Genomic DNA, 25980 nt, shown 5'->3' with positions numbered 1-25980 from the left:
ATAGATGGCCGATAGTAAAAACCAGAAGCAGGTAAAATTGAGATTTTTATCTTAATATTGATTTTGGAATTGGTGACGATGCAAGTTTTGGAATTTGATTCAGATATCAGTAACTTGATCGTTTATCCTTGAATCTTTTGTTAAGATTAAACAAAGGTAGCCAAGCCGGATTTGATACTTTAAAATAGTCCTTTATTGGGCGCGGCTATTTGTAATAGATGTATTCTCGTTTAATTACAAGTGTTTAAGCCCAACTATGTTCGAAATCTGACAACTGTTTGGAGTAATAATTTTCATTTTCATAACATTCTATACTAATGTTTAATTTCCGAGAAACATCAAAATCAAGCAAAACTAGATTGAAAATTACGTGAGTCATTTTAACAGACCGTTTACGATTACGCTTCACCATACTATTATATACGTATATAAACGGAAACTGCCAGCTGTTATATAATGTTATGTGCAATAAAGATATCAGTATGCATTATAATAAATACAGAATTACCTATTGACGTTACCTTGGCATGGATAATAGTAATAGTTTATATTGAATAGAATAGAATAGAATAGAATAACTTTATTCCCAAAACAGTGAAGGTTACAAAAGCATTTACATAAATTAAGTTTAACAATTTATGACTAGTAGCTAACACTGCCCAGGGAAATGGGACTGACTCAGCATATTGTTGCTAAGAGTATGGTACGAATGCCCACTCTCACCAACACTGATATTCTGCCAGTACCCATATTACGCTTATAATTAGTAATAAATGAATTGAACGTGCCAACAAAAAACCGTGCCGTGAATTGTTTAAACGGAAAAAAATATATAACAACAAAACAAAAAACAAAGGTAAGGTTAACAAAGTACTAAATGAAAATCAGTAGTATGCCAAGGGGTTAAATCATAATTGATAGTATAAATAAAAATATATAAGCAAATAGAATAGATTATTATATTGGTATGTAAATTGATAGGTGTATGTATGTATATGTGCAGAGTTCAGTCACCCCATACTTTTTTGAATATTAAGAAGATGTTCTCTAAATTTTTTCTTAAAAGTGGGTTTTGAGGTAACTCTGCGTAGAGGCGGTGGTATATCGTTCCAACATTTGTTGGCTCGGTAACTAAAACCACCACGGAAAGCGGCTGTTCTGTGTCGTGGTATATGCATCGCTATTGAGCAAGACCTCGCAGATTCCCGCCAGGACAGATTTTTATAAAGATAAGGAGGCTCTTTAAACCTAACAATGTCATGCAGTTGACATGCGTAATATAGACTCAGACGGTGATGCATATTGAGAAGATTCGACTTGTTAAGAAAAGGCGTGATATGAGTACGAGGAGGAATGGGGAAACAAAAACGTGCACAGGCATTTTGAACGCGCTGAATAATATTTTCAGTTTTTTTGTATAGACAAGGTCCATAAACAGTGAGACTGTAGTTGAGTTTTGACAGAACGAGTGTTTCACAAAGCATAATTCTCATGTCCGTACTAATAAAGGGTCTAATTTGGTACAGAACTTTTAGCCTGTAAAAGCAATTACGAGCCAACTCAACCACATGATTCTCAAATCTCAATTGTGAATCGAAAATTAAACCGAGATTGCGCGCCTCCGATACCTGGTCAAGAGATGTACCCATTATGGATACTTTAGGTTTGGCAGCTTCTAGTAGTTTAGTTTGCTGCTTCGTACCTATGATCATGAATTTGGACTTAGAGGCATTCAAAACAAGGCAATTTTTCTGGCTCCAGGCAAAAACTCTATTCAGGTCTTGATTAAGAGAATCAACTGCTCCGACCGTATCATCACGTCCACATGGGACATAAATTTGCAGATCATCGGCATAAATATGATATTTGCTGTATTGAATACAATCAGTAATATCGGAACTATAAATAATGAAGAGTAACGGACCTAATATAGATCCCTGCGGAACTCCACGTTTAACCAATTGATAATCGGATTGCAAAAGATCACCGTTGGGTTTTCGTATCACCACTTTTTGGTGACGCTCATCCAAATAGTTGCTGAACCACTTGATCGCTGTAGACTCGAATCCATAGTAAGCCAGTTTTGATATTAATAATGACGTATTTATGGAGTCGAAAGCCCTCGAAAAATCAAGCAGTACCAAGATGGAACCCATACCTGAGTCCTGGTGACGCAAAAGATTGTCAACTACATCAAGAAGAGCTGTTGTGGTACTGCGCTTTGATCGAAACCCAGACTGAAGCTCAGGAAGGATGTTTGAAGAAATGCAGTATTTGTATACTTGGTTGTAGACTATTTTTTCTATAATTTTGGACAAAAAAGGTAAAATACTGATAGGTCGCAAATCTTTAATATCAGTTACATTGGATTTTTTTGGTAGAGGGTGTACTATTGCATTTTTCCATTGATTGGGGAAAATGCCACGTAAAATTGATTTATTAATTATCGCTGTAATGACACCAAGCGTTTGCGGTAAAGTAAGAATGAACATGTCTCTAGAAACATTATCATGTCCCATGGCGTTAGATTTGATTTCAAATATCGCCTTAGCTACCACATTTTCATGCACTGGACTAAGCTTAAAAATAGCATCACTGTGCTTATGAAACTCGTAGTACGTCATAGTGGAGAGATCGGTCCTGTCACTGCCTGGAACATTAAGAAAATGCTTATTAATGTCGTCCGGGTTGTTAAAATGAGCCGGTAGGTCTCCTGAGTTTTTAAAATTAGGTAAAATAGAGGATTTTAGATTTTTCCAGAGAGTTTTTGCATTATTAAGGTTTTTGTTAACCGTTTCATTAAAAAATGCAGATTTTTCGGCTACTGTGTTAGTAATAACTAAATGTTTTAGAGATTTGTAATATTCTTTATCATTGTCATTTCCTGTTAATTTTGCTTTAGTGTGAGCCTTATCTCGCAAATTCATAAGGTACCTTATATTACTTGTTAACCACGGTAACGTTTTCCCTGAAATTCTTATGCGTCTCTCTGGTGCAAAAACATTAAAAATTCGTAAGATATGATTTTGCAATTGGCTCACCATATCATTCACATCCTCTAAACGAGATATATATGACCAATCGACTGCACTTACAGCAGACTCAAACAGAGGCATATTAATGGATTTTAACGGACGTTGTACAATTACTTGAGGTGTAATTTTTTTCTTTTTAATTTTGAATTCTGTGAAAATTGCGGCATGAGCCCCAAGATCCGGGATGTGATTTACCGTAGTAGTCAGAGTATCGGCATCAGTGAGTATTAAATCTATGAGTGTAGCGCTATGATCAGTAAAGTGTGTAGCGGACTTGACGTGGTTGTTTAAGTTAGAACAGCGTAAAAATTGATTTAGAGCAACCGTCTCACGATCAGATACATCCAGCAAATTAATATTAAAGTCACCCATAAGCACTATAATGTCATGATTCTTAAATGAAGATAAGGAGTCAGTCAGAGAGTCTAAAAAAATATCAACACCGACCCAGTCTGGTCTATAGGCTGTACCGACTAGAAAACGTGTTTTATTCACAGAAAAGGTGATCCACATTTGCTCAACTTCAATGTTCGTGGTTGGATGTGGACATACGCGGATCGAGTAATCACGCCTACAGTAAAAACCAACACCTCCACCTCGCTTTTTAGGAAGACCTCGCGGACGAGGTAAATGACGCAAACGATAACCAATTACAGATGGAGCACAGAAATCATTACTGTCACTCAACCACGTTTCGTTAATAGCTAAAACATCCGGCTTCTCTTTCAGCAACATGGCCTCAAACTCATCTTTTTTAGTACATAAGGAACCTGCGTTAAAAAGACCTAACTTAAGAAAATTTGTTTTAATCATCATTATTAAAAAGCATTTGGATATTATTAAAACGTATACCTATAATAAAAAATAAATATCTATAAATATATACTTGTCCGAAAAATAAAATATAATACATTTGGTATATATGTTTAAAAGATATATGTTTAAATAAAAAGTGTATATATGTTGGCAATAACCCCGTCATTGACAAACTATGTAATAAATAAAAAAAGCTAACTCCGAAATCCCCGGCAGTTAAAACATAGGTTACAAGATCTAGATGATAAATCAAATACATTAAAACAAAAGCGAGAATACACAAATGAGAAAACACCTCAATCAGCTGTAACATCACTTTTGATATCGAAAATACGATGATAGTCCTCTTTGTTACGAAAAATGTGCCGAGTATCGTTCTCACTTTTCTTTGCAAAAATTTGACCATAGCTTGTCCATACATATTTCCAGTCATGTTCTTTACCGGCTACTCGAACAAGATTAAAAAGCTCGCGATTATATTTAGTTAGCCGTTCATTGACATAAAACTTTTGAGGCTGGTGATCAGGGAGACCAAGACCTTCCGTAGTGGAACCGCGCCGTGTGCGGGAGCACTTGACCATATTGACACGAGTGGTATGTCTGGCCAGCCGTACTGCGATAGGTCGGGGCCGAGGCGACTTGCCTGCGCTATTTTCTCCTCGCTTGGGTCCAACTCTCACTGCGCTGACGACATCGGATTCCTGCAAATTACAGCCCAGTTTGGTCGCCGCTGTCAGGACAACATGCATAACTGACTCGCCTTGATACTCAGGAATTCCAGAGATATCCACGTCATTCATTAACGATTGCTGCTCTTTGTAATTCATATCATTTTGAATTTTTTGCATGGAGGCCACGATATCCTGAACTCCATAAGCAGCAGCCTGTTGCTGTCTTAAACTGGTGATCTCCGAGCGCAGCGACACGTTATCCGTTTCGAGCATGTCCAAGCGGGTTGAGGCTGACTTGACAAGATTGTCTAGTTCTGCGATTTGTGAAGACAGAAAATCTGTCGTAGCGGTAAAATCTGTTTTTAACCGCTCAATAGATGAGACAAATTCAGCCTTTATGTCTAAAACGATAGAAGCGCGTACGTCACTAAGCTTAGAGTCGAGAATCGCATTTAGCTTGGAGTCCAGCTTCTCTTCCAGCAACTCGGAGACACTTTCCAGTGAGAGCACGCCCCTCGAAGGCATCGTCGTCGAGGCAGTGACCGTTTTGAGAGCATCAATAGATGGTTTAGAAAAAAATTCAACATAGCTATCCTCGTATGACATGTCCATATCCGGGTGAACCTCTCCCTGTTGCCGCACTGGTGTACTATCTCCACGACGTTTCGTGTTAATATTCAAACACGACGGACATCGCCATGCGCGTTTCAGTTCATTTATTTTCGTTTTGAATTGTTCAGGTGTAACACTAACGCATTCAATGTGGTACGTTCCCTTACATGTTATGCACACCAGCATGCTATTCAAATTCTCAAGGGGGTTGTTGCATCCCTGGCACTTCATGGCGTATGTAAATCAATTTTATTTTCTTGTAAAATATAGAAGAATGCCCGAGCCGACGAGAAAAATTATTCACCGAGCGCGCGCAGTCCGCTGCTGTTGCCCTGCACTCGATGCGATGACTCACTCCCAAGACGACGGAATGCGAGGCGGTCGGTGTAGCAACAGCAGCTACGCACGTAGCACTCGTAGTCGCCGCCCGTAGCAGAAAGTGGTGCGTAATTACGCGTGTGGTGCTCCGAACCGAAATGGCGTCGCGGGGAAAGCGCAGACTATCGTGGGTTGGGTCCGAGTTCGAATCTACCGCCTCACATCGAACCACTCACTAGCAAAATTGTGCGGGCCGCGACACTCAAAAAACTGTTTGTCCTCTTCTAAGTCCGCCCAGTAGGAGGAGCCCGGTAACTTAAACACCTCAAGAGGAAGCAGGAATCGAAAACTTTGTCACTCGACCAATAGCAAATTAATTTCACAATTTACGACACAAAATCGGCACAGAATTTGTCAGCACGACCGGTCACGATCACAGCGCACGCGCATAATCACAGACTATTGGAGACAATCACGGCTATTGGAGACAAAATTATATTTATTAAACAGGTGGTGACTGATTTTATAATAAGTATTATAGATTCTATAATCTTTTGAGTTTCATACATGGTTATACACGGTTTAGATACGTTATAGCTAAGTACTCGTCGCGTAACGATGGTGATACTTTATCTTGAAAGTAATGACGTTCGGAGCAAAACGACTCCTCATTTCTCAGACATAAAAAGGCTTCATCAGACGTATCTAAAATGTAAATGCTCTACCAAAACGTCCAATATTACATATTATTTGCAATTGTGTATCTCTTATCTAAACGCGTACTTACTTTTTACTTCTCTGATCCGAAGTCCTGCTTCACCAGCAGTTTCGTCTAAACTAACATTTAGCGCTTGGGGAATGTCAACAAATGGCTGTTTCCAGTTCTCCAGAACGTAGAAAGCGAATGGTCCAGCAATCAGAGTAATTCTAGTGATTCCGGCACTTTCTGCGTAATAAGTGGTGTGCTGGGCGCCCCACGTGTCGCTTTCCACGCCGCAAGATGGTCTATTTCAAGCCATTCACATGTTCGGATCATGCGAGCTTTGACACTGCAACGTACTTTCACTGTAGGGTTATTATTATCCTTACTATTAATATTTCCTATGGAAAATTCTGATCGCACATTTCAATCGCCATCGCTATCGATTCCCTTTAAAACTTCTTTTTAAATCGCTGATAGTTCGGTTTTAGATTCGCTTAGCATAATAATTGCATTATCGGTTTATCGTCTCATTGTAGCGTTACAAAACTGATAGTAGGTGTTTACGTAGTTTCTAGGCATGCCTAGTAACAATTAGTAAGACAAGCAAAACGTTTTACGACAACAAAAACTTACAAGCAATAAATTTGATATTCAAACACGGCGCGCAATCGCAAACGAGCCAATCAATTTGCAACGGCCGCAATTTGGATCTGCTGTATCGCTTGTCAATGACATCATAGATCAACTTGTAATTTTAGATAAGTACAGCCTAGTGGATGGGAATAAAAAGCGGTATATAGGTAGTACAGTAATTTTCCGTGTATCGTTCGGATAATTCCACAGCGACGCACTATATTTGTCGTAACGGAGCTAAATGCGGGCGCGGTGCATCTCCCATGTGCATGGGAACGGAGTAACAAGCTCGGCGGTTTATTACCGCATGCCCTGCCTGCGGATGGCCGTTAAACACTCGTAAGGGATTTAATTACTGAGATAATGGCCCGACATAATATGGAATAGCGGAGCGTTTTCATTATGTCCCTGTCAGCTGTTGTGTAGACGATGTAGAACGTCATTCGATTCTCGTTTGAGAGGTTCACGGTTAACGCCATTATTGTAATCACGACAAATGGGTATACATGAAACTCTCAAATCCGAGACTTAGCTGTACTTGTCACGACCGAAACCTACATAGAAACGTAATTATAAATACATTACCGTAAGTGCTTTACTGCTCAGCTCGCTTCGAGAGAACTGGAACGCGATTCTTTCTGAAGCGACTTAATGCGGCTTATGTCGCCGTGCGTTTTAACAGAATTAATTCCCCACGAGTCCGCTTTTAATCTTTAAACGAATTTCAAGCGAAAACGTAAGCAAGGCGCCGCGAATACCAATTTATGGAAAGACTACTCCGCCTAAATCACTTTATATTTACACTGCGGACGGTAAATACACACAAATCCTGGGGCGAGATAAAAAGGGAAACCCTGTGTTTCAAAATTCAATATCTCCTTATCTCGCGAGATACAGAAGGCGAAAAGAAAATATCCAAGAGGCGAGCGAACGCCGGCGGACAAAAGGATAAAGCTGCCGTAATAAAGAAATCATAGACGTCTTGTAAGTAAATTGTTTGATATGCTGACTCGGCGGGCCAACAATGGGAAATGGAATCGATTCCACGCGGAGAAATTGTTGCCATCAGCGCACCGCTCGAGTGCAAAGCAATTACATTAATGATAGCATTCCAGAAAAGGGCATAGGATAGCATTATACTGGATGATTCATCGCTTGGCCCAACTCACTATGAACGCACCTGTGCTATTAAAATAACTGTATCAACAGAAACAAAAGGAATTTAATTTAGTCCAACATCAAAAAGGTGAGCGATACAAGCGTCCAAATTAACAAGAATGCTGTATTCACAATCAAATTATTCCTCCTTACCGAGTTTCTCATTAAACTTGGAATTAGTTACTTGATTCTTAGGGGTCCCAAACAGATGGCCGCGGCTGTCTTTGTATTCGAGTTAATTCCAACTTTCGGTTGTGAGATCAAAGGTATTAAGTTCAGCACACCAGTTCGGAAAGGCCTCTTTCTTTCATTTCCTCGGCGAGGACGTCAGAACTTTTCTTATTCCCGAAGCTGGTATGTTGGGGAAATGAGAGACATTACTGAGTCAATAGACTGGGTATAAACCGAACGGAACAGTCAATAAGATCCCCGCTTTTGAGTCGATCTCGTTTAGCCTAACTTCTGCCGAATGCGGGAGGAATTCCAAACTAGTCCGTTTCGTATAAACTAAACGGATTGCGTCACTATCGTCAATACAACTGGTCATCGTTTGAATATTCTATGACAAAACGTCCTTGTCTATCATCATTACTGCATATTCCACTTTGCTATGTACAAATAAAACTAGCGTAGCCTTAAGTTCTATTTTAATTCAATTAATTCATTTGTACTTTAACATTATCAATTCTTTTTACCGAACAGTGTCCTATTTTAAAATGCAAATGTTATAGTCTGATTCCGTACATATTGCGAGCAGTGTACGAAAAATTACAGAATAAATATAATCCGCTTTACTGATATTGCAACAATAATTTAATTATCTTTGCTAAGTTGCAAAAAACGGAATTCAAGAACTTAAACGAAATAGTCTCAGTTGATATTCAAAGCGAATCTGTCGGGAAGTTGGGGCGTCGCGGCGCAAAAGAGGCAACTTAGACAATTCTTTCCAACGCAGCCAAAGTTGGTTGTACGGCGCTCCCACGGGGTATGTCTCTTCCCAAATTCGAGCACGAATATTTGACATGCAATGCACAGGACGGCCCTGGTAAACCAACGTCGCCAGACGTACAGAATCAATAGTTTGGTGAACGCAGATGCGAAATGTCCAAACAGTGCCCGCACCAATACTTTGTTGTTCAAATTGAACTTTTTATTTTCAACCAACAAAGTGGTCGGGACGTTGTAAATGTTAAATTTATTGCTCACATGTGTTTAATGGAAAGAGTCTACGGGCTACTAACAATTGGGTGCTTTCGAGTATCTATGTATACAGTTCACAGTTCTCTCTGATCTCGTTACTTTAGTAATTACGTTCTATTGATTAATTGATTGCTTTTGGCTTAAATAGCATTAGATACTGTTCACTGGTGTCTGATCCCATTACACAACCATCAGAATATTGTGGTACATTAACCCTATTAACGAGTGGCTTTATAGTGACTCGGGCATCATTTCTCAGTGATTCGTTACGCATCTCAGATGTTCTGATAACGCAATAAAACCAAAGCTTGCTCATTAAAATATAAATAAAGATTAACAACTTATCTTGAGTCTAGTACATACATACATACACACATACATAAACTCACGCCCGTAATCCCAAATGGGGTGGGCAGAGCCACAAGTAATCAAAGACAACTTGCAGCCACTGTTGATACGAAGTCCTTGAGTCCTTGAGTCTAGTAGGACTATAAAAAGGTGCTTCGACGAAATTACAAATGGGAATTAATCCACTTAAAACTGAACGTTTTTTACAAGCACTTAGTTGATGGGAAAGCAGCGATGAAATATGGTATTAGAAGCGCTGGAGCTCCGTAACACTATTAGTCTGGGTCCCGTTGAGACGGTCTACACGTAGGAAGTAGAATGCATCCTAGAGCGGGGACAGTGTTTGTGCAATGAGACGTCTCTCTTAGGGCTGCTAGGTGTCTAGACGCCGGGATTTCCAGACATTACCCCACCGCAAATTTATAGGTAAGGAAAATATAAAGAACAGTCTCTTAAGTTGCTTTGAAGCAAAATTTATATCTTTAAACAAATAACTTTTTTATTTGATAACGATTGATTGGTACATTGGATCTTATAAGTAAAATGTATTAGAATTGACTTAGCCAAAATACCACCACTATCAGAAACCATTTAGAATTTGAAACGAAACAACATCTACAAAACCTTTTCTATCAACAAGTATTTACGTTGTAAAAGTCGGAGAGCGATATTTCTCAGCCCTGGAACGAACCGAGCCCCAGAGGAGTCGGTACTAGTGCAAATATTGGCAGTGTATTAGCTAGCACGATAACGAGTCACTTTTGAACTGGCACCGAGCCTTTACACTGCGTTTACCTTCATTTTTTTTCTACTTTTGCCCCAGCGTTGTCTGTGGATGCAGGTTTAATTGTTTACTTACCTTACGTGTGTCTGGCCGTGCGAAAAGTTTTAGTTGGATCAGAAAGTAGCTTTGAGCTCTTCGTGAAATTGATCAAATAGTTTTTATTACTCTTCTCTCTCTACATTTACACTTTGCGAGTGCTACATAGTAGTAGATACTGTTTAAAATAATGTAAGTAGTGGTGATTTGTTACAACAAGAATTTAATATAACAGTCCTAATCATAAGTACCTTATTTTAAAGCTGAACCCAATTCAAAGTTGAAAGAGTCAATTGATAATGTGTCATTGCTCTCTATTAGTTACAATGAATGAAGATTTACTGCCATCTGAATCCAGGTTAATGCTATGTTCTTGTTGAGATTAGCAAGCGAGATCTTTGACTAGAAAAACAACTTTACGATCCATATTTACATTTCAATACTGTCTGAAATAAATTCCTTCTGCCGGGTGGTCTCTATTTGCAAATTTATCTTTCATCTAAAGGGGAGCACTAAAAAAAGTTTCAATGAGGACGGGCGCGACGCCATATTTTGCTCAGCTTCCTTCATAAATTGTCAGCACGGGCTCATCTACATATCTCGGATTGGCGAAGTTGTGTTTTTCTGTCTCTCGACCAGTCTTGTTAAGCTCGCCTTAAGTGCGGCTTGCATCTACCCTGTTTTTTGATAAAGTGTTTCCGTATCATTTTCATTTTTACAAGGCATAATTGTACGCAAATACGCAAGAAGCGTTGAACATGATGGGGTCATGGCTTTTTTAATACCTACGTTAATCTAGCTATGCCAAGCTAGCTTCCTCATGGCGGAAAGGGATATCTTTTTTCCAGGTTAGGATACCAGTAATAGACGTTTGATCATTTTTTTAAGATTTAACAAGTAACTCATTATTTCATATAATTAAAAATGTCTATGAACATGTTCAATTTTTAATAAGAACTAGCTTGTCATCTTTATATCGGCTATCGCATCGCATCGCATCTGAGGAAACTCACTACCACTAATTTTAATGACTTATAATTATGTATTCTACGATAAAAAGTAATGATATAGGTAGGTATGTATAGATTTTTTATATTGAACACCTTTGAAAATGTCCTCTAATTACTAGAAAAGGAACAGTAATAAACAAGTCTTTCAATGTTATTTAATTAACTTTCAAAGCCGTCTAGCTATAAAATAATTGGCTTTACCACAAATTAATTCAGTAACTTCTCACTAACAGAATATCGAAGTAAGTTCTAAACTATATCGGCAAACAATAACGCATGAAGGCCTTCAATAACGCTACTATAGTTGTTGGTACGTTGCTAGGTTACTATTCAAATTTAGCCAGTAACTCTTTACTAATTGAGCAATGTATTTTAAACTCTACATGTCGAGAATAATACGTACAAGAAAACGGAGAATCAACATTTATACAACATAAACTCACTGCTCAAATGTAGATACTAAAGTCTTATTAACTAACTCAATGTTCTCGAAACTAAATTGCTCGTTAGACAAAATTCACGTAGATCTAAGTAAAATCAGCTCGTTCTAATCAAAATGTTATTTGGACGAAGCAAATATTTAATTGTGAGTCTCGTTATTGCTAGCGTAAAATACGGATTCAGATGTCAATTAAGGCAAAATTTGAATGTTCTCAATTCAGAATGTGTAATTAAGTTTGGTGTTATTGAAAACGGTCTTTCTATAGGCATCGTGATTTCTTGATTCACCTTTGTGAAGTAGAATATTGGAATAATTAAGGCTGCATGTTGTAATTGACTATTTTGATTCAATAACAAGTACAGATCATCAATTAATATTGACGAATTTTTTACGGGTCATACAAGGCAATTAAAGGATATAAACTATAAATATTTAATCATATCTGTCCGAAATCATCGTCTTCGTCATCATTGCTGTTTTTTATTTTTGCATGTCCGTTTTAGTTTTTTTTAACAGGTATGCGATCCAATTAATACCTCGTTTAGTAATTTTGTTGAAGTCAAAGAAGTACTTCTTGTAAAAAAGTGCTATATTCTTCTTCGTCTTCTGAGAAACTGCTGCGGATAACAGATATTAGCAATAACAAAACTAAAACTTCAACACATTTAAATAAAGAACGTATTAGAGTATCTTAGTTGTCGCTAGTATATTCAAAGGCTATACTTATATTCTATAACTACATAATCAACTTCGATAATCCAATTTACATTTCCAACTGCTAAGGATTCATATTTTGTCGCAGAGTAAACAGAAATATTAAAAGCTTTATTAACAGCGCTGGTATTGAAAAGTTGCCCCTAGTCGGCTTCCATATTTGGACGGAGCCTGAATACACCAGTCTCGAAGTAAGTTCAAGGGCATACAATTATATTTATAAGTACCAGTTTTACCTCAGCTTCCTTGTACCGGTTTTCAAGAGAAACAATTTTCGAATAAACATTATTGAAATTCAAGTAGTTGTAAACATTGTGTGTAAGAGGAAAGTTTGCTTGGAGTTTTACTTTTTATGAGAGCACAAATCTTACTCAATGCAACAGAGCAATTGTTAAAAAGAACTTACCCCAAATAAAAGCTTTTAACAAATTAGAAGACACGTCACGCTTACCTGAAACATAATAATCAATAGTCAATACTAAGATTAAAACATATTTAAAAAAACTGCTCAAATCAATTAAATTGATAACTATCTCAATGCTTGAAGTACATTTTTCTCGATATACACATCAAAAACAAAACTATCGGCGAGTTATATACCAACGAATACATTATTCAACTTTATCATTATTAGTTATTTCCATTCTATGTTTGGTATACGATAGTGCATCGAATGCTTCCATAGAAGTAATAATGTGGTCAACTAATGTTCATTTAATGCGTTTATTAGTCGAGATCAGTCTTCATTGACGTTTGCAAAAAAGATCCACGCTTCAACACGTTAATTTTGAAATTACCGTCATTTTCTATAATTACGTCATTATTGAAGTGTTTATTTTCGTTTGATATTACGTTCGATGCATTATGACACTATTGTGCTGTCCTTTAGGTATAATCTTAGGTGTAGGTAAAGGTAAAGTTGAGAATAAATGCAAGACTAATGTTTGATGTTTATGTATTGGTATTGTAATTGTAAATAGTTGTTAAACAGCCTATACACGTCCCACTACTGGAGCTCTGAATAGGCTTAACGACTACTGATATGACAAAATGCACTTTACATGCCTTTGGCCTCGAAAACTGCTGCTAATCGATCACCCATAGTACGCACAGCACTTAGTTACCTAATTTCATACTGTTTTCAACTGACACATTATCATCTACATGTATGAACCTCACATGCGGTGACACTTTCGAGGTGAGTAAAGCAAACCAATGTCTTCCCAAAACCATAATACAGTCAATTTAAGGATTACTAAAACATATAAAATTCAATATTACATATACAAATCGATAGATGGCGCTTCAAACGGAGTTAATAAGAAATAATACCCCCGGCTTTCCTCAAGCTAAAGAAAAAAACAGAAAAGATCTCCCTATCTAACAAACACAAACAAACAAGGAAAGATGTTTGGTAAGAATGCGGGGAAACTTTTTGATCCTTCGCTAATCAAGTAATCAGTTCCTAAGGAAATCTGTCTCGGCCCTGAGCCTATCGAAGTCGTTAAACTAATAGCTCTGTTATCTCGTACGCATAATGACAATTAGGGCAAGTAATTTAATATGCATTACTAGTATTAAGATAAATTTTGTTTTAATGATAATTTGTATTTGCTAGGCGAACTAGAATGAGAGAACGTAGCGGCAATTTGGATTGTTATACAATATTGGTTGCTGCCACTGTTCCCATATGGTTGTAAACAGTTAAACTTCTATAGATAGAAATTTACCTACTCAAACGAGTTTTGCATTGATTTGTGGTTTTTAAAAATGTTACGGTTATAGTAAATACGTTAAGTAAATTAATTAGGGTGGCTGTTACTACAAATATCCTATCGTCCAGCAGAGATTATGTTCAACCGAAACAGATTAATTATATACAAGTAATTCATATAAAATTATATTGATATTTGACATATTATGCGCAAATGTCAAATTGGAATATTGCTACCTATTGCTTTGTACTGTACAGTACTGTACTGTTTCTCAGTACTGTACTATTATTTGTAAAGCTTAAATTCGTGTTATTCTTGGTAGAATTGAATCGAAAAACATTTCTCACATTATGTAATCCCCATTATTGTTGTTGGCCCAACCTACATTTAGCAATCCGTTGAAAAAACACCAAAATATATTCGATCCCAAACCTAATTCTCAGTTTATTTCGGTAAGTAGGCAATCCCTTATTTATTTGGTTAAGGGCCACGTTCAATTAGGGTATGTGCGTGTTACTTTTTTCACTGTTTACCTTTGAATTTCGGTTAAATTGAGTTTTGGTAAGATTTGGAATTGAGAATTCACCATAAGGTTCACCGAATTCATCTTAGGACTTCGTATCAACAGTGGCCGCAAGTTGTCTTCGATTATTTGTAACTCCATTGGGATAACACTTTGAGTTTGTGTTTGTCTCTCTGTCTCTCTATATTTAAGAGCTGCGCTCTTGTCGGTGGAGTAACCGCCATTCCTCTCTTCTTCCCGCCAAAACCTTCACCTCCCGATACGACACGACCTGCACCTTCTCTTTTTTTTTTCTTTTGTCTTTGTATCTTCGATTAATATTGTCGTGATGTCTGCTTCTAATTTTGTCTTGTAAATATTATATATGTTATATTTAGACACCCAAGCGAAATGTTGCTTGTGTTCACAATAACTCGAAAATAATGGATACACAAAATTAAACATGAATTCTAAAATTCAAATTGTGGATAAGCAGGATAAAGATTGATAAAGTAGAACTTCCCAATTCCAAATATTAATAAAGACAACGTCAGTCGAAGAAAGTTTTATTTAATTTGGTTGTGCAGATCGCTGGCACAGTAATCACTTCGGTTGAGCATTTCAATCCGATGTTATGTTAAGTTTATGCGAAACGAGGCGGATAAGGCTTTGTGTTCACAGGATAAGGGTTCAGTGAATAATTTGACTGATTCCTTTTTGCGTCGTATTTTGTAAGGTACCTACCGACTAATAAGGTAAGATTCAGACTTCTTCCTTCGTGTGGGTTGTAAGATTTATGATCGACCTTATCAACTTTAGTGTTAGGGTTACTTTTGAGCCGCTAAAGGGCACTAACATAGCTCATGTAACGACTACATACTTACATAAATTTATCCGTCTCCTTAACATGCTTTCCGAAGCACGGATTATCTTGCTTTCGAATAATCGGGTGTTCAGCTTGCAATGTTCTACCCAAACAAGGGGTTACAAACCGATTGTAGTCTTCAATGAGATTCGAACCCGGAACCTCCGTATAGTGACCCCAACGCTCAGCTACTAGACCGTGAAGGCTGATAGAGCATTAATAATCCTATTTGAATTACATTACTTATTAGAAAATGTGTAACATCAGAAATAACTCAAATCAGACTAATGAGAGTAGTAATTATTATTAAGTAGTATTTAATGGTTTTATCAACTATACCGGCAAAGGATATACTAGAAAGATACTTTGAGTATCAGAAAATATGTGTGCTAAAACGCTTGCTCATGCTAGCATACATAGACCTATAAGTGACTCATCACATTAAGAAACTTAAGTAATGGCGAGCTAGAAGGACTATATTGCCTCAAAACACTCCTGACTCCAACTCCTAACATTCCACATTCTAACAACGTCGTCGGTAAATGAAACATAATCTCCTACTCAGTGAGACAGTAGCCTTACTGAATTTTGATAAAACTTAACACCGAAGGGAAATTTTGGGCAATGATTAATTTCTGTGGCATTTAAAGGATTTACTGTTTGTACCCCAGTCACGCCAATGTACGTAAATCATCCGCCAGAGCCGATGTTGCTTTTTTCGTGTAGTTGCCTTGTAAATTTTAAGTTGAACGCGAAGCCTTAAAAACGCGACGGATTTTTGAGGAATAGTTTTCATCGCGTGTGCTAGCAAATGCTTAAGCGAATACGTCTTGTAGGAGTACGAAAGTGGAATTTGCTGTAAGTAATGTTATTTTACATGATTTAGCATTTAGCCCTTTTAGCTTTTGCTGTGTTGGAATTGGAACAATTCTTGTGCACGCTTTTGAGTTTTGAACGGTATTGTATTTCTTAACCGTTCAAATATCAATATTTGAACGAACATTTCAACACTCAAGATTTTTTATTAGATTAACAACAGTTAGATGAATTGTATTAGATATTCCAAAACAGAAGCCAGATAAACCAATCAAGAGATTGTAATCAGTAATAAAAATCTAAGTACCTACCGCAATAGTAAATAATAAGCCAGAAGCTCTTATAAGTTTGGAGCTCAAAAATATCGTTCCAGAAAATTCGTTCAACCATTTAGAAAATCAAACCATCTCTATCGCTGCACTTATATCGAAGTGCGCCCCAATGATGGGTTTTGTCATTTCGACACGGAACTCTGAAGGTCATAAACTTTACGACTGACATTCAGAAAGGATGACATTCGGCCCCCGGTGCTTTCGAAAAAGAAATCTCTCTTGATATTAAACGATAGATGTAAGGTTTCCATCGGTCTTAAAAAGCGAAGTTAAGTTGCAGAATCTATACACGCCCCTTGGAGTACACCCGTTTTTTATATCCCGAGGGGATTTGATAGAAGCTTCTCGATGAGTTATTTTGATGGCGCAACGTTTTTGGATTTATTTAAATTTCTTTTTTATACCCGATCAATTCTGACAGCTCAACAATTCGAATTAGGCAAGCAGTTTCCACGTCTCGTCATGGTATTACTTCCAATAAGACGACAAACAACCTTTGTTGATATTAAAATTTCTTGTGAAGTCTAAGATGTATTCGAAGAATATTTTGGAAGTTCAGCTTTTGGCTTGCTAATCAATAATATTATAACAAATAAAAAGAACAGTACCTACGGCTTGGTTATAATCTGTCATACATTCAAAGACCATTTCTGTACCATAGTAGTGAACCGTGGCATCAAAACTGTTATTATTACGATCTCGGGCATCGAAGTCGTCAGTATACCACCGACAATGACCTTTGCTTTTATTTCGTGAACCGGTTCTGGTCCAACTGAGCACGGAGCTTTCATAACGCGTTGCGCTTAAAATAAATAATAAAGATCGTTATCTGGGACTATTTTGGGTTTATTTTTGGCGTTGTGAAAGTTTTTGTGGTTTGTGTACGTGTGTATTTCAATCAGTAGACCACATTAAATAAGTTTGGATATACGAAAGGCAGCTAGCTGAGCGTGATGGAAGATGATGAGGTTGATTGTACTCATATTACATACAACGCATAACTGTGTAAAGATACCCAAGTTAGATAATTCGAAAATGAACAAAGGTATAAAAAATATTATATATAATAAGAAAGATTTATGTATTGTATTATTCAATAAAGCAAATTAAGTTCATGTCCCTAATATTAGACAGGGAAAATAATAAATGTTAATATTATAGAAGTGATAAGCCAGACAAATATTAATATTAGAAATGTAGCATCGAAATATCTTGGAGTTGTTAGTAATTAAGACATGTATCTCTGATATACCATTTAAAGAGCTAATTACTCATTTGTAAAGGTCTTCATTTACATTTCCAATTAATCGAAAAAAGTATTTGGCTCGAAGTTAACCTCAAATTATTATGTCATCAACAAAATGGCTCGGGGGACTTTTCGTTCAGAAATCGTAACTTTCAATTAAAGTGGCGTCGCTACTAAACTAGCCTCGCCTCCCAACTTTCCTCGCCAGAAGTTTCTTCTATATTCACTTTAGTAATCTTATTAGTCGATTAACTTGTGGACACGATCTTTTTACACAATTACTCACTTATTGACTTCGAAAATCCTTTCTTTTTACTTTCCGTGAGCGACTTCCCATCCAGTTTTTATGGAATTAGTCACTTAGAGAGGTTTGAAATTGATTTAATCTTGGGAGACATAATAACTTAACCCTATTAGGATTATAAAAATGACTCATCAAGTACCTGACTTATTTTATACCTGGGAGATCTGACTTTTTATATTTCGTATTACTTTAAATATTGCTAGTTTATTTTGATTATGGAACATGATATCTTTGATATTAGTGAAGTATTATTTAATTTCAATCACGGATTCTGAAGTGTCTTTTAAATTCTCAAATCAAATGAGAATAGTCAAATAAAAAGTCAAACATATCATTAGATATGTTTATCATGTAGATACTCATATTACTCACGCTCGCAAAACAGTAGCTCAAAGATATAGCAAGCAAAGTTATATAGGAAATAAACTAATCCAAACAAAAGCACGTACTTGGCAAACTTGTAATAGTGAATCATGGAGCCAATAGAATCAATTATGGGATAGCAGAGAAACTTATTTACAACTCTTACAACTTATAATCGGGAAAACATCCCCTACGATTTGATCGACAAAGGAGAAACGTATAATAATAACCTTACTAGTTTTATATCAACAAGAACAATTATTCAAGACGAAGTTTGGTAACTTATATAGATAGTAAATAGAGCAGATAGATAGATATTCTACCATAGACCAAGAGTAAAATTTATAAGGCATTTTTCTCATTAGGACACAACTGTCGCGCTATCAATAACAGGTTTGCAGTTGTATAAACACTAACTCACTTGGTGTCTGTTTGGTTGAGCCACTGACCAACCAACTCTATACATTTTGTTGATGGCGCCACCTTTATTGATGTCCAAGTAAGATATGGCCTTAATAATAATTTTTCAAACTCGTTAAATACTTTTCTTGAGTTTGAAATGTTTCGTTTTGTTTTTGTTCACGAATTATTCTGAAATTACTCAGATGTTAGTGAGCGACAGTCTAGCATCAGACGTCATAATTTTTGAACATTTCTTAACAAGACCAAGTAGAGAAACATCATCATCCTGAATACTTATAGATACTAATTTACAAACCTAATACTAACCCTATTTCCTCTCCCCTATAAAGTAAACAGGACTTCACAACAAATAAAGTCAATAATCGATCAAGCTATGGGTGAGTAAACTGCCTTAATTTTTTACTTCCAAATTTCCTCAGAGCCGTTAACGCTTAAGAGTCTTACTTGGAAAGTTTTCGGGTATCCAATCAACATACATAAATCTCTAAATGGGGTAACTCTGACAGCTGGGGGTGTATTTGGAATACATGAGAGTATTCGAGGGCAAACAGGGGTAAATACTGAAGGTAAAACTCTCGGTTGAACGTTGCTCGCTCGACTGTTCAACGACTTCCCTGAGAGTTGATTCTGTAACTTGTGCGCAATTGGTTTAAACTGTTTAAACGTACAATGCTTTATTGTAATGCTATTATAACTTGAAATGTTGTGCTAATCACTTCTTGTTTTCGAATACACTTAACTTAGTTTAACTCTCACTAGCGACATCTATTGGTAAACACTATCATTGGCTCAGTTGCTGATGGCCAAAATAAACTTTCAAACATTAGCAGCAAATACGCAAAACAAAGTAGAAAAGTAAAACCTTATGCGGGTTCGAAGATAGATGGTATATTTTTGTTGTTCCACATGGAACTTGGCCGTTGCGATTTTCAAGCGTCAACGTGGCTCGACCAAATTTATTGCTATTTGCAGACTTTCTGTTTTCACATGTCAGGAGTTGGAAACTTTGGATCCTGGAAAAGAGTTGGACTCTAAACCAACAGGAACCACGTTTTCTTCATTCTTAAGGAGTTCGACTTCACTAAAGGTGAATTCCGATTTATGTCTATTTACTTAGACTTCTTTTTGATTTGGATTGAAATAGCTTTCGTAGCAAGTTGTTGTACGACTTCTTGCTATACTCGTAGTAACCAATGATGAGTCAAATAAGCGTGTTAAATAAAGCTTTGTTTGAAATTTCATGTCCATTTTTGTCACGTCCAAAGCAAACGTGGGCCACCAAAATCTCAGCGTGTTGATTTACTTTATAACCACGGCCGTACTAATTTTTGTTGTAAATAACTTTGGTAATGTTTGCCTGAACGCAGCGGTAGTTTTCTTGAGCAACGTACGCCGTAGTCTCGTATAATGGTGCCATTATAACGCCGCCCACAAGTGTGGGGCAAATTGCATTGCCGTCGTGGCTTCGTATTTTACAATCAAATGTTGATTTGCACCAACCTGCCAACGCTGCATTAGGGTACATAAATTTATTCACTTAAGCGATAAGCTCACGAGGAAAGGTTTTACATGAAATTGTTTAACCAGCAGTCTTAAATGTTAATTTATTGCCTCGCTACCGAACTGTTATAATTCAATTTCGGTTCGGCAGCTTAAAAGTTGCATTGGTATCAATTTAAAGTTATATCCTTGGCTGGCGAGACTCAATCGAAACTCCGAGTAGGAATGTAATGGGAATTCTCGAAATTCCAAAACAAAGCCTTTCGTGAGTAACAGTTGTAAGAAAACTGGCGTTATAGTAGACAAACACGAAGGAGAAGTTAGTGTTGAAGTTGTACAAAGCGCCTTTTCTTTCTAGGAAGTGCTTAAAGTAAATTAAAAGCAGGCGAGGCGAGTTTTTCAGTGTCTATATAATCTAAAAATTGTTTGGAGAACGGACAATCACAATCGAGTAAGGCTCACGGAGGTGGGCAACCTTGAAAAGAACAGTTGGTAGAGCTGGCATAGCGACTTCGCTACAAGCACCACAATAAAAAATCTAACAAAAACTAGAGTCCGTAGTTCGCCGCTCAAACTGTAATGACCCAAAACTCCGCCCTTAGTTAATTTCATTATTTTTTCATCATAATCTAAGTAATTTCGTTCTTTACGTTTGTTATTAACTTATGTATATTACGACACCGTCATATTGCTTTATTCAATCAAGTCTAACTATATTAGATTACGTTTCGAAATGCGTTTGATTTCTCAATAAGTAATAAAGAGACAATTACTATTTTTTCTTGAGTGTCTCGTCTCGTGCTGATTGAAATAGTGCTAATTACTGGTTATTGTAATGTAAGCTGTTACAGCGATGATACAATACTAATAGTTTCCTTATCATTGTATACACGATCTAGTTTTTTATATGTTGAAAAAGTCTTAAGGAATGTTTGCGGAAAATCTTTGCTTCCTGGGTCTAATATTTTTTTGTATAAAGTAGGTATACAACAAGAGACTACAGGCGCGGACTTCGTGATATTTAACAGCGTTTAGTAACTTAGATTCGTCTATAAATCTGTGATTTCTCTTCAAATTCAGATGTTCAATTTATTTTAATCCTTAAAAAATATTATTATGTCCGAACAAAATGTAAACAATATATTTATCTGAGATACTTTCCATTGCTCAGAAAGTTCAAGTAAGTACCTATCTACTTGTGTGATACATTTAAGTGCTCATAGAGGAAAACTCCAAGTTCAGAAAACATCACCCAAGATTTCAGTGTAAAGATACACCAATTACGGAAAGGTAAAACGCTGTAAAACGGGAATGACGAATCATTACCGCGAAACAGCGTTCAGAATCAGTGGAATGACCTAAGATAATAATTTCCTAGTAGTGTCAGTCGCACACGCAGAAGTAGTGTAGGCACAGAGCAATACATTCGAAAGGCCACACACACACACGCAGGGATGACTAAAAATATGTTGGGTTGACATTGAAATGTTACTGCACTCTCTCGACGCTTTACGGATATTCCGCACGAGTAAATCCTCACTGATATTATAAGCTGAAATTGGTTTTAACGACTCCACTGGCATTATGAACTTCGAGTATTTTCGTATGCATTCCTTTAAGTCCTTAGACTTTATTAGTCAACACTTTAATCGTATCTTCATTTGCTTTTTTGGCTTCAAACGTTGGCAAACAACAAAAATAAATTTTAGTTTCTGATCATTTCTGTGTTGCGTTTATATTGGTAGATTTGACTTGCTTTTTCTTATAATTCTATTGATTGTATACAATCCTGAATGTTTTTGTTAATACTTATCTAATTTCGTAAGGAAACTCCAAAGACATAAAGATTACAAGGGAATGAACCAGCGATATCGTGCGTTCTATTTTATCGATTGTTTTGACTACAGCGTCACTCCATGCTATTGGCGAGTTTAATGCGATAACGCGAAAAATTCATATCTCGTGTCAATGCTCCCGCGTTACGTAGATGACGCGTCATTCGTTTGGCTGCAGACGATTCGCCTTTGCCCGAGTCGTAAAATTAAAAAAGCATAACTTTTGATAAATTGAATCATGTTTTCTTCGTAGGTAGGGGTTAATAACGAGTTATATTTTTAGAATGATTTTATTTAACACATTATTGCAAAAGCAAAAAATATATATTTCACTATTTTGTTACTGATAATCTTTTACAAAATTTACATTATTTTCAATGTAAAAACATTACACATATATAAAAATCATGCTTTTTTAATTTCTTGTTTAATCTGGAGAAGGCTGAAAACTTAATGAATTCTATGAGTGATGATGATAAATTAAGGAACGCGTAATTCCTCGACTTGGTTTCCTACAGTTGGTGTACGTGACGACTGGCACATGTTATTGCACAATATCAGTAAAAATTACCATTATTTTTTATTTTACTTCTATTTTATTAAACGGTTTTACTTAGCTTCACCCCGTAGATATCCTAATATTGTTTTTTGAATTTAAAATCAAATAAACATTCCGTAAAAACATTTTTTACTACAGATTTTATTTTCATTTATCAATTTCGACCATTTTCATAAATGTTGTAATGTTTATTTATTTTGATCCAGATGATTATTTTATTTCGAACTCGCCATTTATGTATTTAAATTATACACTTTTACTTCTGTTAATGTTTTCCGTGCGTTAACAAGAATGGTATTTTTGAATAAAGTACCACGAGCTTCATTTATTAAATATTCTCGTCAAATACTGTATACACATTTATTACAACATTTTTCATTTTAGACTTTATAGACGAATTATCGTCATCTTCATCATAATGTTTCGGTTAATTTTTCACACCAAAGAACATTCAAATAATAACAGTAAATCAGCCAGACGCAAATAGTAGATTTTTCCGCATTTTTCCATTCCGTATTTATGATTACTGTCCGTTTATGAGAAATTGCAACGCGAAAAATAAAATTTTATTTATCTATATTCCGACATCAAATGGCATAACTGATGAAGATGAAATTAATTTAAAAACAACACTTGCCTCTTCTTGCCTAATTTTAAGCAAAATTAAAAATATTTTCGAAATGTCGTATTTTACTTTGCCTTTCGCTTAAAACGAGCGGAACGATTTTAAAATAACATTTTCATTTGGTGAAGTTTGTTTCGGGAACAAGACCTAACTTTCACGTAACTAGAAGGACATTTTACTACGCAGTGGCCTATAAATTTATCAAATACGGAAATATTATATGCGTACAATTTTCAGTTAGTCTTTACGTTTTTTTTTTTTCAATATTATCCTTCAAGCGTCATCGATGTACGTATAAACATGTTTACAAAAATATTCTCCGAACCATTGTAGATGATAAAATTTAATTGCGCGTTGTTTTTTTTTATTTTGATACTCACACGTGTGTTTTGCGCTTTTATTATTTTTGCGTCTGAACGAAAATCTCAAAGCGCATTGACTTGAACGTAAATCTTCGAGTTGTAAATTTTAATTTTATATTAACTCTGTTGGTTTTAAGAGCTATAAAATTTTATTTTTAGCTTCGATGACCGATTTTTTGGATCTTAATGCAATTATAACTTTAATGATTTTAAAGTGTAGATACAATTTTATTTTTATTGTACAATTTTTATTTTACGTGGCGTATTATTTTTTGCTCTAATGGCTTTTGCGTTATGGATATTTTATCTTTTTTTACTGTAAATGAAGTTGTGTTGTTATTTCGTTAATTTGTTTTTAATGTTGTATTCAGTACTGTGTTTAGGTATTAGAAAATGCAACGTAGAGAAAATATTACTGGTATTTTTTATCATATTACGAAAAAATCATTTTTTGGTTATTTAGTACAAAAAATCATTTTTAATCTTCATAATTTATTTTTTAGACGAATTTTGCAATTTTCACCTTTTCCATACTTTATTTATATTTTACTAATATTTTTTTCTGTTTTTAGATTTTTACCCACATCAAAAATTTTTGCTCGCTCGAACAAGACCCTAAAAATTAGTCTATCACTTTTTCTGAGTTCCCTATTTTTTCCTGCACCACTTACCTGAGTTGCATCCGTGTATGGGGTAGAAGAGTTTTTGTCGACGAGTTGAGAACCGAATACCGGCACTCCGCTCGACGTCGGCGTTAACGACCGAACATCCGATACTTGCTGGGGCACCATTTTCATTTATCCAATAAACCCCAGAAACACTAAACACAGTTCACCGTATTGCACTTAATTTACACTAAATACTAATTTGTTCAGGTCCAAAAATATTTTTTTCTCAGTTTTTATAGCAGTCCGAAAGGCGCGACCAGGAGCCTCTGCTTGTTAGGATACCTCAGCCTCTCGGCCGACAACGAAGAGACTTCCCAGTATCTGGACACTATCCTCAGAGCTTTCTCTTCTAGAACGAAATATCTGCTACTTTCCTCTTCGCGCGCGATCGGTCCAAAAGTCATAATTTTAGCGGGTCCCGACCGCAGTTCAGTTAGCACTGCGGGGCGATCGTGGCATAATATAGGGGAGCGATCTTAGCGGCTACGGGCGCACTCCGCGGTGTCAGCGAGCGTACTGACGGCGCGGCAACGTGCCGAGCGCTGTCAATATACAGCGCGCTCAGCTGTTCGCCCCGCCCCCCCGCGCCGCGCAAGCGCCCCTCGCCGCGCGCATTCGTGCCGCGACCGCCATCGCGAGCGCACGTCACACCACTATAGACAAACCGGCCTAACCGGTCTAATGCTCGTATGCCTCGTATATTACCCAGGCACACATTGCTACAGCGGGGATATATATCTACTATACGACCCTACAGCTGTGTATACCGTTGTGCACAGGAAACTGAGGCCCTAGCCGGACCGTGGCCGCCTAACCGTAACCCACGGTGGCTTTTAAAATGCAAATTCGTAACACGTCGTATGCTCACTCTAAAACATTTTTCAAGTTAACCAATAGCTAGTGTTAGTCATGCAAGCGGACTATTTACTCGTTGAGTGCTTTTGAGCACTTAAACGCGGAAACATGTTTATCGCTACATACAAATAAGGAATTAATGCGCAAACTTGTAACAACCTAACCCAGGCAATCGAGGTGAAACACTAAATTCGCGTAATATTAGTAATAAGATATTTCCTTTTGCTAATGGTAATAAATAATGTAGGAAATAAGTAAATACTAGATTGTTAATGCAGGTTTGCTGGGAAGTTAAGCGTGTGCTTAAATAGGGTAGGCAGGGATTGTACTGAATAATAATAATGGTCAGGAAATGAAAACAGAAAAAAAACAATAATGAAATTGAATGAAAATGGAATAAGGAAGCACATTTTAAGTAACATGATGAAAGTAGGTAAGCTAAGCGAATATGGGTTAAGTTAGTATCCATAAAAAACAACAATAATTATGATAATAATTATCATTAGGTATTAGTTTACTCTCAAAATAAC

General features: G+C 36.5%; 1 protein-coding gene across 1 annotated transcript in view; it reads right to left on the bottom strand.

Annotated features, from left to right (window-relative positions):
• The window catches only part of LOC126374423 (transcription factor sem-2-like), a 112245-nt gene extending 87120 nt beyond the window's left edge, over positions 1-25125 (bottom strand). Inside the window, exon 1 of the mRNA XM_050021069.1 lies at positions 24599-25125. Within this exon, the coding sequence (XP_049877026.1) occupies positions 24599-24724 (126 nt within the window). The 5' untranslated portion in view covers positions 24725-25125. The remainder of the gene's footprint in view (positions 1-24598) is intronic.
• Between the last annotated feature and the right edge of the window lie 855 nt (positions 25126-25980).

The sequence above is a fragment of the Pectinophora gossypiella genome, chromosome 17, assembly GCF_024362695.1.
Source record: "Pectinophora gossypiella chromosome 17, ilPecGoss1.1, whole genome shotgun sequence".
NCBI lineage: Eukaryota > Metazoa > Arthropoda > Insecta > Lepidoptera > Gelechiidae > Pectinophora > Pectinophora gossypiella.
This window is presented reverse-complemented; position numbering and strand designations above follow the sequence as displayed.